General features: G+C 37.1%; 1 protein-coding gene across 2 annotated transcripts in view; it reads right to left on the reverse strand.

Annotated features, from left to right (window-relative positions):
• Positions 1 to 2,957: 2,957 nt before the first annotated feature.
• The window catches only part of ZFX (zinc finger protein X-linked), a 65,625-nt gene continuing 52,271 nt past the window's right edge, over positions 2,958 to 16,311 (reverse strand). For both annotated transcript variants that reach the window (XM_036744284.1, XM_036744283.1), the window contains 5 exons: positions 11,086 to 11,235; positions 10,754 to 10,897; positions 10,037 to 10,171; positions 9,338 to 9,478; positions 2,958 to 8,410 (listed from right to left, as the gene is read on the reverse strand). In XM_036744284.1, coding sequence (XP_036600179.1) covers positions 7,227 to 8,410; positions 9,338 to 9,478; positions 10,037 to 10,171; positions 10,754 to 10,897; positions 11,086 to 11,235 — 1,754 coding nt within the window. In that variant the 3' untranslated portion in view covers positions 2,958 to 7,226. The remainder of the gene's footprint in view (positions 8,411 to 9,337; positions 9,479 to 10,036; positions 10,172 to 10,753; positions 10,898 to 11,085; positions 11,236 to 16,311) is intronic.

Raw genomic sequence — 16,311 nt, forward strand, 5'->3', positions numbered from 1 at the left:
CCACCTACTTCAACACAAATAAGTACAAAAAACACTTCATAGACCTTTGAATGCTATAATGTACTTCCCCTAAAGCCTCACTGCAATGATTCTGGGCTTTTTTGGGTGATGCTAATAGAACATGAACTCTGCCAAGTTCTCCCAATCTGAAAAAGGCTTTTAACATGGCCCCGTGATGGACTATATGCCAGCTACCTGAGGTCCAATCTAGCAAAGTACGGAGACGCTCATCAGACTGGTTTTCAGGTGGAATTTTCTGGCCACAGTCACTTCAGAAGGCAGTCTAAGTCGTAAGTCAAGAAGTCCTGAGTTTAAATCTAGCCTCTAACACTTTCTAGCCGTTTGCCCCTGGGCAAGTCACTTAACCTCTGTTTCCTTATCTGTAAAATGGGAATGGTAGCACCTCTTCCTAAGGTTGCTATGAGAATCAAATGAGATTTTTTTAAAGTTCTTAGTGGAATGCCTGGCACATTGTCGATGCTCTATGCTTATTGTCTTTCCTCTCCCCCTTCCCCAGATCAATTGAAAAATGCATTGGTGGATGAACATTCTTGAATTGTAAAGGTATTATCAACATCGACATCATGCTCATTACGATTGGTGCCTTGGTGTCATGTGGTTGTACATATGCTGGAAGTCATTTGAGACAAACTGGTAATTAGCAAAGTGACAGTGCTTCGATTACAAAGGTGAAGGAAAAGTGCGCCAAATCGGAGCTAAGGGAAAAAGTGTTTAAAGCAACTAGAAAAAAAGACATGACTCGGAAGAAATAATTCCACTGAATTCTACCTATGAAAATCATACATATGTAAATATTAATATTTATGTTCCTAATTTTAAGAAGGAAACATTTGAAAATGTCAACCTTTTATTTAATAATATTGCCCCAAAGACTTGTTGAGTTCAAGTCCCAGCTGTGATACATACTGGCTCTGTGACCCTGGGAAAAAGGACTCAACATCACAGTTCCCAACTCTCTAAGACTAAATTGCAGAACAATTGCCCATCTTTGCTAATGGTTTGTTTATTCAGCAGTTACCTATACCAATGAAATCACAGGACCAAAAAAGAAAAAAAAGACAGACCCTCAAAATTCAAGCACACTGCTTGTTACAGGCTATATCCTTCTAAATCCACACAACTGACAAGAGTCTTCCTTCCTGCTGCCAGTCTCCCCTTAAAAACGTCCAGTGGTTCCCCATACCTATACGTTAAAACACACACTCACCAGCCTCATTTCATGTTATTCTCCTTCATGAACTCAATATTGCAGAAAAACTGTACCAGCTGTCCCTTGAATTCAACATTCTGTCTCCTCCCCCTTTGCATCTGTACAAGCCCAGAGAGTATTTTCACCTCATTCATCTCCACATCTTACAATTCTTACCTTCCTTCAAGGCTCAGCTCAGGTGCCACCTATTGCACTGAAACCTTCTGAGCCCCACAATTGTCAGAGCTCTCCTTCCCTCCTCAGTTTTTGGGTGGGTTTTTTTTTTCTGTATTGTACTTATTTGGAAATATGCTGTATTCATAGCCCCTTCCTTTTTGCTCCTTCCTTCCCCCCACCACAAAATTCCTTGTGCCAAAGGCTATTTTATCTCCATATTCCCAAGTGCCTAAGACATTTATTTTTGGTTTTAACCTGTGATTTCCTTTGTGTGGAACTCCTGGTGTGGAAACCTTCACACTAAAGTGAAGAATGGATTGCAATTTGTCTGAGAGTCCAGGGAGCACTCTGGCGATAGACAATTTGTACTCGGTGCTAGTATTTCAAACGTGGAACTTTGACTCAGATATTCTTTACCCCAAGTTCTATCCATTACATCATGCCGCCCCTTTATGTAGGCTTTTAAATATTTAATTGAATTTATACTGACAGTCTACGGTAGGAGGAGAAAAGTATAGCTGAGGTGGGACGAAGAGGGAAGAATCCCATGCTGGTGGTCATACCACTTACTGTGCCCGTACAATAGGAATTCATTCATCATCCTAGAACTTTTCTATGCTTCAGATTTTCTTGGGAATGCCTTTAATATAGTGGCCCTTAAAGATTTGGGGGTAAATAGAAAACCCAACAGTGTTAGTTTTTCAGAACAAGCAAATGAAAATATGGAAAGTAGATTCTACACTTTGAACAAAAACATAGAGGAGAAAGCTAGGATCTTTTCGGGGAAAGCAATATGAGATATGTAATCTTAATTAGCAAGTATCTAAAAGAATAAGGCCGAGCTGTATTTAAACAAAGAATTCTGCCAATATTGGATATAGGACTGCAAAACTTCAAGGATCAATGATTCCCAACATGGGTAATCACTGTGCTTATAAAGATCACACCTCCTCTGTAACTTAATAAGGTTACTATGGCTGAAAAATTCCTCAACAGTAAGCAAACCTGGGGAAGAACCTCCTTTGAAATTAGGTGGGTCCTCCTCAGATAGCATTCATTACTGGAATTACGGATGTATTAACTACACAACTAAACGCTATTTGGAATATCTAAGCTAAGTCTCCAGATTCTCTACACATGATGTGAACTTTTCCAACCAGTTTCTTAGTCATCACAATGCAAAGGCCTGTACATGGCAAAGTTCATCTCTCATTCATCTCAACTGGTCTACCTGATACATAGGAAAAACTGGAAGGCTAAGTGGATAGGAGAGGTCACTGGGATGATTCAACAGCTTTGGAGATCTGCCCTCAAACTACAAAATCAAATCCTACACTTCGTGGGCATGTTGTGGAAACTGAAATTCTATGGTGTATATGCAAAGCACCATCTTAGTGCCATGTAAGAATACTTACTAGATTATTAAAACAGCTTGTTTATACTAAGTTAGGAACGGAACAATGTTCTTACCCTTCTCAGCTCTCTCAGCTTTGGAGTAAGAACACAATTACCTCCCTTTGATCACACACAAATATGCCTTTAACCATAGCCAACACTCTACTAGAATGGCTTAAAACAAAATAGGAATTTATTTACAAACAATAGCAAAGCTGTCAAAAGAACAAGGAACAATACGTAACAAATTCAAGAATTACTTTATAAACAAAACAAACAATATATACATGATGAAACATAAAGTCACATAAACCAAAAGGGCAACCTTTACCTTGACCTTACCTAAACAATTGCAAGAGGTGGAAAGCATGTCTTACGTTTTTATTTAAGAACTTTAAAGTACCCCCACGGCAGTTAAAAAAAAATAAAACACAAAAGCTAGCTGACTTTTTGTCTATACCCTTTAAGGAATGTAACATATTGGAGGCTAGGTAAAATTTATGAAGTGGAAGAGATGTTAACCCTTTGATGGATATCTTACTGGACTTTTATCATCCAAATCATACAAAGTGAGCATGAGGTTCAAACTTTGCAAACTGTTTCACCTCCACTTCTTCATTCTGTGTTGTAACACTTTCCCTTCTATGTCCCATACAATGAAATGTCAAGACTAGTGATCCTAATTTTCTGCCAGTGCTCTAATGTTGCTTGGGGAAAAAAAGAACCGCTATTAATGATTCCCAAAGGATAAAGAGAGAAACAGACAATGTACAGACTCAAGAGATGCTAGATCTATTAGCTGTCTTATTAAAATTAGCTGAATCCCAGACTGCTATGGTTTGGATGGTATTGGATTCATAACTTCAGACAAGTTAACAATCACTACATTTTGTTCCACTTAACTGTTTCAGGTGTTTCAAATAAAGTAGGTTTTTTCCTTGAAGAATTATTTTCTCCATAATCACAAATAATGCATCAGATAAGCAAGGTTCAATTACTACTTCACGTTTAAAAATGACTACATTTGTTTACTAAACTAGCCATTGAATGCTAGTAATTCTGTCACCTTAGTCCTATCTTGTCAGGATTGCTATCTGGACTCCTGCTAGCTAACTTCTTGCTTCAAACTTGACAAAGACCAGTCAGTCCTCTAGTAGACTAGCCATTTGAAAGTGTGAAAAACATGTTGTGGAATGTTTTTCTACCATGGCCGTAATAAAGGCTCATGAAATTAAACACTGATTCAATGAGTTGTGGATTTATGGCAAAGAAAAAAAAGGTTCTAAATGCTCTAGAAAACAGCTTTATAGACATCGTGGCACTAGTCTATACAATATTTTTCCTCTCTTTATCTTTTCTTCTCAATGGCTGCTAATGAAACAAACAAAAAAAACCCCACAAATGTATTTCAAGGACATACTTGTTAAAGATCTCACCAATTACCTCAAATTTTGTAAGATATTACTTGCAAAATCACAGAACTAAAGGATTCTCAATATTTGCATTTGTGTCAAAAATTCAAAGCAATGACATTTTTTTGCATTCCAGTACTGCACAAACTGAGTTAAGAAATGGGGAAATGAAAATAATCCACTGTATTTTGTTTATTAGGTTTACAAAAACTGTACATTTTTCTTAAGAAAAAGCATTAACTTAGTACTGGTATCAAATAGACTAAACATTCATTAACAGGAAAATATTCTGATTTTTATTTTTGCACGTTATTCTCAAGTACACAATTACAATAATGTCACACTTCCCTATATGATTTTCTTTTTATGTATTTTACTTTTTTACAAAGTGTACAGAGGGAGGGACATACAATATTTAATAGGATATTTCTACAGAACAATAACTTATATTATGTCCTTGTAAAAATCTGTACCTCTTTAAAACATTTAACTGAAACATCCATTTTATAGCATTTGCTAAGCAAATTGTTTTAATTAAAACTATCCTGTAACTAATGTCAGTACATAACAATAACTACAATTTCATTTTCTCTTTATACAGACGAATACATTTTACAAAATCCACTTGACCAAACCCTTAATTACCTTTTAAAGGTTTCAATATTGTGCTTTAAAAAAAATTGTGTATGATTCCAGACTATGTAAGAGAAATACAAAGTGTGTAAAGTGTTGTGTTCTTTATCTTTCAGTTTATTTAAAAAAATATAGTTAAAATGGCTACTTTTATACTAATTTCATTTTTATAGCATGTTCTCAGTTCTTTTACACTGTTTAAAAGAAAACCAAGATTAACAGGGGAGACCTTTAAAAAAAGATTGTGAGGAAAATATTAACATTTAGTTTTCAAGGAGACATCAACGGACTGCACAACCATGTGACCAATGAAATGTATCATGTGGGGCAATATACTCTGAAGGACATTAAAGTACCAGAAAACATAGCTTAGCTTTGATTACCATCGGTCCAACTTCATAGCAGCCTGAAGCACTTAACTTACAACTAAATAAATCTAACGCCCTGGGGATTAGTCAAATACTTCGAAAAACATAGTATTCTACACAATTCTGAATCCAGATACTGGGGCAAAAAGGAAAGATGATAACAGATGAAAATTAGAAAGCAAATGTAGGACAGAGCAGCATGACAGCAACAGGCAGCAGTGGTATCAGACTTCGAGTGTAGCCGGCAAGGCAATGGGAAGAGGCATTTGAAACGTCCAGGAAGATGCCAGAAACAGAAGGGAATTGAATTAGGTGGCAGTAGCCATTTCCGGGTACTTGTATGTATTTCCCTCCCCCACCTCAAAATCCATATTAATTTCAAGCAAATTTAGGTTAAAAATGTCTGGAATCTACTATCTATTATATCCTTGCTTATTCAGACTGGTTTAAAAAATTCAATTGCAATGAAAGACAAAACAACGAAAGACTTGCTAATCGATACAAGGCCTTTGCTCTTTCTTCTTTCTGTATGCTTATAAAGGCTGTAATCTTCCAATCAGTGCTGACTAAGGTGTTGAACCACTTACATTTTCACCCACTGAGGTGGTTTAAGGTATAATAACTTGAATTTGCTACATTTATAGTAATCAGTACTCATTTAGAGAGATCTCTAGCTCCCTCTTCATATTCTCAGCTTGGTGAGATAGATAGATACATAGTGTTCTCTCAAGCTGCTTATGTCGCAGAACTGAATTTAGTCGTGTATGGATAAGAATTACTTTTCTGGAATAATATGAAGCTGAAATATCGTGAAAAACATTCTATTCAGAAATGTATCATTTCTATTTCTCAATTATTAAAGATATTTTAATGAAAATACCTTTATTCTTTTAAAAATACTACCGTGCATATTTTCTTTCTACTTCTTTACCTGAGGTCTCTTCTCTAAATAGCATGTTTTACAAAATAGTCTATCAAGTACATCCCTGGATTTTTCACAAATTCTTGTAAATTAAGTACTTTTTAGTGTGAAATTTTTAACTCAGCCATTGTCTTAGGATGTGTGTGTATAAATGTGTAAAATAAAGAATACACATAGATATATGTATACATAAAATTTGGGGTACGCTTACATACAAAGTTGCAAACTATTCTATGAGCCATAGGAATGATCTCTCTCAAACTCCAAAATTTCCTAGTCAGTACTGTTTCATTTGTAGTACACAACCATTCCAAGACAAAAAAGCACAGATGGAATAGCAGACATAATCGTAATGAGCAAAATCTTCAGTATGTCTTTTCAAAAGTTTGTTGTGCTGACAAAAGATGTAAATACTCCAAAAGAGCCCCAAACAATTTTTCTGCTAAAAATGAAAATTTAAAAACAACCACAGCTTTTTCATTCAGTAATGTTACAGACTTAAAAGCTTAAATGTAAAGTTCTGTTGTCACGTGATCTTAAGATAGTAAACAAGACAATTAAATGAGTTCTGTATTATGACAGCTAGATCTGACAATAAAATCGCCCATATATATTTATATATATATATATATATATATATTAGATGTGTCTATGACAATTTCATCATGAGAAAATGCAAATTACCTTTAAAATTTGTGACACCAACGAATCAACATGAACACTTTGCGAGTTACCAATCTTAAATTATCTTTAGTTAAATGGTATTAGGTGAGTACCAACAAGGTAAGCAAGGTAAATATTTAAATAAATATCAAAACTACTAGGATTGAAAGATTCAGTATAGAGGCAGGGATTCCTTTATTAAATGCAACTTTATTGTTGCCATCTTTTCCTCATTTATTAAACAAACTGAATAGAATCCAGAACACGCTATTGAACAAAATGTAAAAAAAAAAACCAACTAGAAGCAATAATCCTATTTGTATACAGCATAAATCAATGCACAGTATTTTTTTTGTAATCACAACTGATTGGCTTTAAAATGAATTGACTGTCTCAAGGCCAATATTCTTTACAATTCCACTCCACAGAAGTCAGTGAAATAACTTTTATGGCAGTCCAACATCTTTATGATGTCGCATGATGTGCTGGTTCTTTTCTGAGGGTCTTCGAAACCCTTTCTTGCAGTACTCACAGCGATGGGGATAGTCTTTCGTATGAATGGAAATAACATGCCGCTTGAAGCCTGAGGCATCTGTAGTGCTATACTCACAGTACTCACACTGGTAAACCTTCCTGCCGCTATGCGTCTTCATGTGTTTTTTGAGCTCATTTTGCTGCCTGAACCCCTTCCTACACCTCTTACACCTAAACGGAAGATCCTTTGTGTGAACAGAGAGAATGTGGCGACTCAGAACAAACGGATCTGCAATCTTAAAGTCACAATGTCTACACTGGTGCATTTTTTTGCCCTTGTGGGCAGCCACATGTTTCTTGAGTTCTGAAGGCCGATGGAAGCCTTTATCACACATGTCACACTTGTGGGGGTAGTCCTTTGTGTGAACTGAAATAATGTGTCGTTTCAAATCACTTGAGTTCGAGCTCTTGTGGTCACAATGCAAACACTGGTGTGTTTTGCTTTCTTGGTGGATAAGGGCGTGCTGCTGAACCTCTTTGGTATCTGAGAAAGTCAGAAGACAAATCTCACACTTGAATGGCATCTCTTTACTATGTTTAGTCTTTACATGAGTTTTCAAGTTAGAAGAGTCAGCAGACCTATATTCGCAGTACTGGCATTGGTATGGCTTCTCACCAGTATGGATACGCATGTGTTTCTTGAGCTCTGACGGGTGACGGAAACCTTTGCCACATTCCACACAAATATGAGGAAAGTTCTTGCTGTGGACAGCCAGAAGATGGCGGTTCAATAACCCTTGTTCAGCTGTCTCATAATCGCAAAATTTACACTTGTGCATTTTGTTGGCTCCCTTTTCCTTATGCACCATTTTGTGAGTAAACAAAGCTCCAGCATGAGAGAAATGTTTCCCACATTCATCGCATTCAATTGCCTTTTCGGTTTTGTTGGTCAGCTTGTGGCTCTCCAGGTGGTTATGTAAACTAATTTTTTTATTAGTAGTGTAATCACAGTCTGTGCATCGGTATTTTTTCTTGGTAAGGTGCTCTGGATGGTTTTTCATATGCCTCTTCAAGAATCCTCTAGATTTAAACTTCTTTCCACAAATCATGCAAGGATAGACAGTCAACGGATGACCATCAGGGCCAATAATTATTGCTAAGGAGGAAGAAAAAAGAAATGAAAATATTATGAACATCCAAACAAAGATTTCTTTGAGAGCATTTAAATTATATATTCTACAGATATTAGACAAGTAAATGTAAATTACGTTTAAGGTATCTTTTCTACAATTCTTCAACACTCAGACATCATCATCAGAAAAGTCATGTCCATAACCAAGGATGTAGCTTTTTCTTCCACTGAATATTATTATGTACTAGTTCACCAAGTACTGCCCTACTATCTCCCACAGGTAAATGTCCTCAGCTCAAAATAGCAAATGACGCTATCTTAATGTTGAGATCTACAGTATCAGATCAAATCACAGGAAAAAACAACATACTAATTTTTCCAGATTTTGGTTTAATTCTTCCAAAACTGTCGTTTAAATTGGACTTAACATATAGCTGAAAGAGACTTAAAATATTCCTGCAAAGAAATTACACTGAATGTCACTATCATACCTAGACTGTCATAACATGGCTTCTTGTTTTTTTTCTTTTAAATAGGCTATGTTATAAGCTTGGCCCAAAAGAGTTGAGGAAATGCACCTCCCACCCCTCTTTATAGAACTGTGGGACTCTGGGTGACATGGTCATATGCTGTCAGACATGATTAGTTTTACTATAACTGTTTCCCCCCCTCACTTAAAAAAAAAAAAGGAAACCTTTGTTTTAAGGAACAGCCTGCTAGATATGTGACCAGGAAGGGATATATTCAGAAATATACATGATGTAAAAACAAAAGATTATCAATAAATTTATTAAAAATACTGGTATCATGGTGTGGATGGGGTAAAATTTTTCATCTGAATTAGAATCAGTCAAGTTAATAATCGTCTTTTCTCTCCCCATCTTACCCAAGGGATGGCTGTCAAATCTCCAGAGAGTGAACACTGCACTGGTGGTGTTACTAACTCCTCACCTGTTTGGTACTGCCTGGAATCAGGTCTTCTCCTCTTCTTTGGTTTTTGTTTTGCCAGTCTGCCGAGTCCAGCAGACTCATCTATGTGCAAGAGGGCACTTGCAGTGCCATTCCGGTTTTCAATTCCATCTGTATTATTACCTAACAATGCGCATTAAAAACAAAATTATACAGTATTATCACTTTGAAGACTATTTGTATTATGGATTCTTTATTAATAACACATTGCAAAAACAGCCATGATCCTCATGAATGACAGAAAGTCCCCATCCTAAGTAATGAGTTTTAGAAATTTTTTTTTGTGATGGGGGTCTAGGAAACTCCTAGTTGTCAATTTAAAAAGACACATTACAGCCTTTTGCCCCATGGAATCCCTTGTTGTCTCCCAAAATTGTAAAGCCACGGGGCAGATATTATCAAGATGAAAATTTTCAGCTTGGAAGTCTGTGTACTTCTTGCAGTACTTCCTTCTACGTAATATAGACATGAAGGAAATTCCTGTTAAAAATAGAGACAAAAAGCAAGACTTTATAATCTTCCTCTATCCTTGCTGAAATTAAATAACCTTTATAGGCACTGGTATTGTAGCTTTCTGGGGCTCACACCACAAAGAGGACTCTCTGAATGTGTACAGACGTTTATAGGAAAAGCGCCAGCCTTTTGTTCTTCCCAGGACTTGAAGAGTTTCCTGTGACTTACCATAGGCTGCTGCCCAAGCTATTGGCATGAAAGTTTTGATTTCAGTGTCGTCAATTTGTTGTTCATGGGCCACTGCTGCATCTTCTTCACCAACAATCACTTCCATATAAACTTCATCAGCAATTTCTGCAACATCTAAAAAATAAAGACATACGTGTTAATAACATTTTTCCTAAGTAGATCTCTAAATATCCATAGGAAGGCAGGTAAAATAGGGGACAATAATAAGCACGGGAATGAAATCTGAAGGCACAGGTTCTGCTCCTCGATCACTGCCAACAACTCATTCTATGCCTGAAGTGAAGTCACTTTGCTTCTCTAGACCTCAGTGTTCTCATCTGTAAAATCGAGGAGCTGGACCTGAGATCCTTTTTCTAGTATTAATACTGTATGATGTCTCTTTCCTCCTGTTTCAGTCTAAGTGTCTAGATCCGAGATAATGACATTTTTCATTTTAATACAGTTACTACATCAATGAAGAAAAAAAAAATGGAGGCCAAACTACAATCACCACCTGGTCTTTTTATGAGTCTGACAACGTGTATAAAATTTCAGGCACACAAAGGAAAGCTGCACGAGGCATCTTTATTTTCTAGCTTTTGAAGTCGCATAAATTTTTCCACAATTAGTGTTGTCATTACTGTCAAATATCAAATGAATTTAAAAAGTCCTAAAAACTAAATAAAATTTTCTCCCACAAAAAGGCCACCTACTTACTTAAATCTTCATCTTCTTGCTGAGAGTCATTGACAGTCATGTAAACCATCTTTTCCCTTGGAACACGAATACTGCTACTCTGATCAAGCAGTCCAACTCCATGATCATTCTCTGGTTCACTCTCCACAATATCCACTGTGCCACCTGGCAGAAATGATCAGAGAACAAACAATTTATTTTCAATTTTCATATCTCATTAGTTACAGTATGGCATTGGAATGTTTTGTTCAAAGCACTGTCCTGTTTCATTGAAAAAAAAAAAACCATAAAAAGGGACAAGATTTAAGCAGTTGGGTTAAGGCATATAATCTAGGGGTAACATTTCATCTCACCTAAATCATCTTCTCCAGGATCAGCCTTAAAAATATAAACTTTGATGACTTCAGGGCAAGTGCCATCCACTTTACATGGGTCAATTTCAGATTCAGCATCCATGGTGATCTCGGAAGAGACGTCATGTTCCATCTTCCCAGCATCATCCACTGCAAAAGTGAAAGTGTAAAACAGGGCAAGTAAAACTAGGTTTCAACGAGGCTGGTGCTAATAGAACAACAAATGGAAAAGATGTGGCAAATCAAATGGAAAAAAATACACACACACACACCCCAAAATGGTAAATGTAACATAAAAACTACTTTTAATAGTTACCACTAACACTATATACCCATCACAACCTGTTCATTTCTACAAAAAGAATGCAGTAACAAAAATATTTCCTAAGTCTTACTCATGACCATTTGATAAAACCTGCTTTTGACTATTATTAAACAGGTCCTAAATAAAACACTTAGTTAGAGTGTTCATAATATTAAACAGCTAGACAAAATCCAATTTATTTAGAAAGAGTAAATGTAACATTAATATCACCATATAATATACTATCAAAATTCTTTAAAGAGTCTTAACAAAAAGAAAGACAAAAGTACATTTAGGTAATATTCTTGGTGTACTTAGGTACAAACCAAGTAAAATAAAGACTAATGTTGTGCAACAGCTAAATGAAACATGAGAGAAAAATATTCTTATGTATCACCATGGTATAGAGGTGACCATCAATCTCAAAGGAGATACTAGTGAATCATAGTCTGGAAAGAGATTAAGAGTCTATACGCTCAAGAACACTAGCGAAATGCATAAATGCTGTTCACCAGAAGATTGGCCACCAGGTGATAATTTTTCTTAATGACTACAGCAATTCATAAGAACCATGTGAGTATGAAGGGTATATATGATCCCTGTTATTGGAAGAAGTACCACACCAGTAAAATAAATTGCTCTTTGGAACTATTTAAGCAAATACATTATTTATAGTTATATAGTTAGTTACACTTTCCAGAGGGAAAATCTGTTCAATTTTTAAAAAATTAATTGCCTTAGAGGAATATTTAACAAAAAAAGCTAAATCACATTTCCTAATTTGATGTGTTTGTCCGCTCACTTTAACTAATCTGGGATCTTTCCAATACCAGTACCACTACTCCTTCTTCTGTCAGCACAAATCTATCCCTACCTTTCTATTCTATGAGATTCTTATCCACGATCTTACCTAAATCCACTGCAGTCTTTTCATATTTTATAGGTAAGAGTATAACCACTGAGAACAATTTGCTTGATCTTGCCACTAGACTAAGCCATCTGTTTTTCCAGTCACATGTGTCATGAATGCTTTCTACATCCTTTTTGCATGCAAGTCTCTGTTAGTGACAGGATGTAGCCTCTTTATAGCTACCATGTACTTCTCCACTTCCCTTTAGATCATCTGCAATTTTGATTCCTTGGAGAGAATAGTGTTCTATGATTTGCAGCTATACAGCAGCATTATAAGAATACAGGTGCCAAAAATATAAGCTTTTGTGCCAAGCAGCAGCTTACAATCACTGAAAATACCAAGCAATTTCCCAAATGGAATTCAACCTGTTTTCCTATCTAACTCTAGATTCAGCTTACTCTTCATCTTCAGTTCCTGATAGATTACAAGGGATACTTAACCAACTTCATATATAATCTAAGGAATACTATTTCTTCATGAACTAATAGGCCAATCTCTTCTCACTGAAAAGCCCAACAGTATTCTGCGGCTTGGTTAATCAGTATATTGTCATCTGCTAACAGAAAGGACCTAGAAGACCTCAACATAAGGAGAGACTCTCTCTTCTCTTTGACCTCTCCAAAGATATGAGTGAACACCTCTAGTGAACACGTCTCCAGCCTTGTGCCTCCGAGAGCCTTGAAGGTTGGATTTCGCATTAGAGTAAATGATTTATGATTAATACTAGTCTTCTTTTTCTCTTTACTGCAGTGTGTGTGCACAATTACATCACTGTGATCAGCGTGAGCACTGACATTCTATACCGTCTGAGAAAGGTCCCAGAACTCCACAACCAACACAGGCCATCATATGAATAACAACTAACAACACAAGATTGGCAGTTGAGTGGTCTATGTTCACCGGTCTAACAATTCATTTTGAGAAGTGGTATGGAAGAGCAATCAACTGGAAGTCAGGCAGAGATGTATGAAGAATTATTCCAGGAATAGGGAATGATGTGAATAAAGGCCCGGGGTGGGAAAGGCATTTAGAAAGAAAAGGCTCCCAAGCCAGCTAGATGACTCACAGTACAACAAGAGCTAGTAAACTGAAGTTATAAAGGCAGATTTCAGATTAATATAAGAATTAACTTTGAAGACTTGGCTCTTCTCAGCAATGCAAGGATCTGAGATGACTCTGAGACTCACGATGGACAATGCCATCCACGTCCAGAGAAACAACTCTGGAGTCTGAATGCAGATGGAAGCAGACTACTTGCTGCTCTCCTTTTCTTTTGTTGTTTTGTTGTTTCTTCTTTCTCATGGCTCCTCCCATTGGTTCTAATTCTTCTTTATGTCATGACTAATGTGAAAATGTTTAATATGAATGTATATGTAGTGCCTATATCAGATTGCGTGCCATCTTGAGGAAGGGGGAGAAAAGGGAGGGAGAGGAAATTTAAAACTCAAAATCTTATGGAAGTAAATGTTGAAAACTAACAAGAAATAAATTAATTATTAAAAAAAAAAGAGAATTAGCTTTTTAACAACTGGAATTATGTTTTCAAAAAAAAAAACTGGTCTATTTTCCAAGTTGCTGAACCCCCAGGTACTGAAAGTGTTCAGGGGAGGCTAGACGACTTCTTAGGCCCCAACTCTGGAATTCTATGAACCCAGAAAACAATACAAACAAATTTTGTACCTAATACCTCCCATTCAGTCAGCCGTGCGAGACCATGAAGATGTGGTCTTCGCAGATTCCTCCTATGTGTTATTTGGTTGGGTTGTGGCTTTACTTTAGGTCTCACTGCGGAGGTATATTAATGGTCCAAATATGGTGAGGGGGACCACCTAATCTACATAGCACCATGCTCGTCATTCTGTTTCATTTCAAGCCTACCTCCTGTCCTTCATCTAGTTTGGGTTTATAAATGCTTTGGTGATTTTATGACTCACACCAAAAGCCTTTGGTAGGCTCATTTTCCCCTCTGCTACTTTCCATTCTTTTGTGAGGCAAAACTCTTTAAAATCTCCCATCACTCTATTGATTTGCTGATTTTACAGGATGATACATCTAGAGTTGGGGCATTTTACAGATAAGAAAAATGAGACACAGGGGGCTTAAATAACTTCTCCAATATCACACACCAAGTAGTACTACCCTCCTAATGCCTCAAACCAAGCTACTCGGTCTCTCTAGTAAAGATGTCAAATTATCTGGGTGGCTGAGGTAGTTTCTAAGCTCTCCTGGCTTTCTTATGGCAACTACTTTACACAAACTGAGTTTCTCTGAGAAATAGAGATGATCATAGTTATTGTCCTTATCCACCTCCCATTTTTCAGAATCAACAGTTTCAGAGAAGGACAGCCATGATGTTCCTTCCCTCTTTCCTTCCATCTAGTCTGTTATAACTTTTATCTCTTCTCTAATCAGCTGACAATCCAGCAGAACACTGCCAGCTGATTCCGAAATGACCACGTCAGCAATCAGTCATTCCCTTTCTGTTAAGAGACAGCCAATTCCATTTTTAAAACAACAACATTTAGTGCTTCCCATATGCAGATCCAGCCAACTATAATTTTCTGAAAAAATTATCCAGGACATACTGAAGCATCTGAGTAATTCGGGTCTCACGAATTTCTGGATTGAGAAAGACCACATTTTCCAGCACGGTTTTTGCTGTCATTGATTCCACCTTCATAATGAAGTCACCAAGTAGTTGGGTACAAGGTGACTTGGTTTAGAGGATCTTGCCAAGTTCTTTACACATTTTTTTCCCCTCTCTTTCATATCCAACCCCCAAGAGCAGGTGCTGGTGTATAATATGCTATAATTATTAGTGTCATCTTATTACATTGATCATGAATAAATCAAATGGCAACATAACCAAGTATCTCATGAACATAATATTTCTTATTGCCTTTGAGCATAAGGTGAAAGTAATGCTTCATCACCTATCCAAGGAAAACTTTCATTTAGTTCCAACTTCCCTGAGTCTTCTGGATTTGTTTAGAGCAAGAACATCAAAATGGAGACATTTTAGTTCCTTTAGTAGTCTATCAACTTGTTGGTTGCCGGACAAAGATCTCATACTCAGCAGCACCAACTCTTAAATTAATGCTTGCAGAGTCTAAAAACTTCCCACCTCATAGGAGGTGGCACTTGAGCTTAGAAGGAACCAAAGGATTCTACATAATGAATTAAAGTTGAGGAGGGAATGAATTTCAGGAATGGGGGGATAGTCTGGACAAAGGCAGGGAGATGGGAGATGGAAGTCAAATCTTGGAAACAGCAAGTGAACCAGTATGAATAGAACACAGTGTCTGAGGAAAAGTCAATATGCACCAATAAGACTGGAGGGTAGGCTGCTGACATTGTAAAGCGCTTTTAAAGTCAAACAGAGGCTGGGCCTCTGCCCAAATAGGAAAAATGATAATACTAGGCTACAATAACCTTAATCAATCAAATTACTTAAGGAATACTTCAAAGAACTCAATAAAATAAGAAAATTCATTTTGAAAAACAAGTCTGGAAGTATGTCTGGAATATGAAGGGATGTAAGGAAAAGCAGAAATGAAGGAGGGAACAGCACTTCCAGACCTCAAACAGCAGTCATCAAAAAATTTTAGATTGGTTCAAAAATAGATCAAAAGAACCAAGTAGACAAAGGAGAATCAGAAACAATGAAACTCAATGTTTGATAAACTGGAAAACGTAGAGGACTTCTGGGGGAGGAGCCAAGATGGCGGCTGGAAAGCAGTGAGCTCCCCCGACCCCAGTCCCTCCAAAACCCTATAAAAAATGGCTCTGAACCAATTCTAGAACTGCAGAACCCACAAAACAGCAGAGGGAAGCAGGGCTCCAGCCCAGGACAGCCTGGATGGTCTCTGGGTGAGGTCTATCCCACACGGAGCTGGGAGCTGGGAGCGGAGCGGAGCAGAGCCCAGCGCGAGCTGCTCGGACCAACCAGACCAGGAGCCAGGCGGAGCGTGCCCTACCACCCTGAATCAGTGAGCTGCGGCAGTTACCA

Source organism: Trichosurus vulpecula, chromosome 2, assembly GCF_011100635.1.
Source record: "Trichosurus vulpecula isolate mTriVul1 chromosome 2, mTriVul1.pri, whole genome shotgun sequence".
NCBI lineage: Eukaryota > Metazoa > Chordata > Mammalia > Diprotodontia > Phalangeridae > Trichosurus > Trichosurus vulpecula.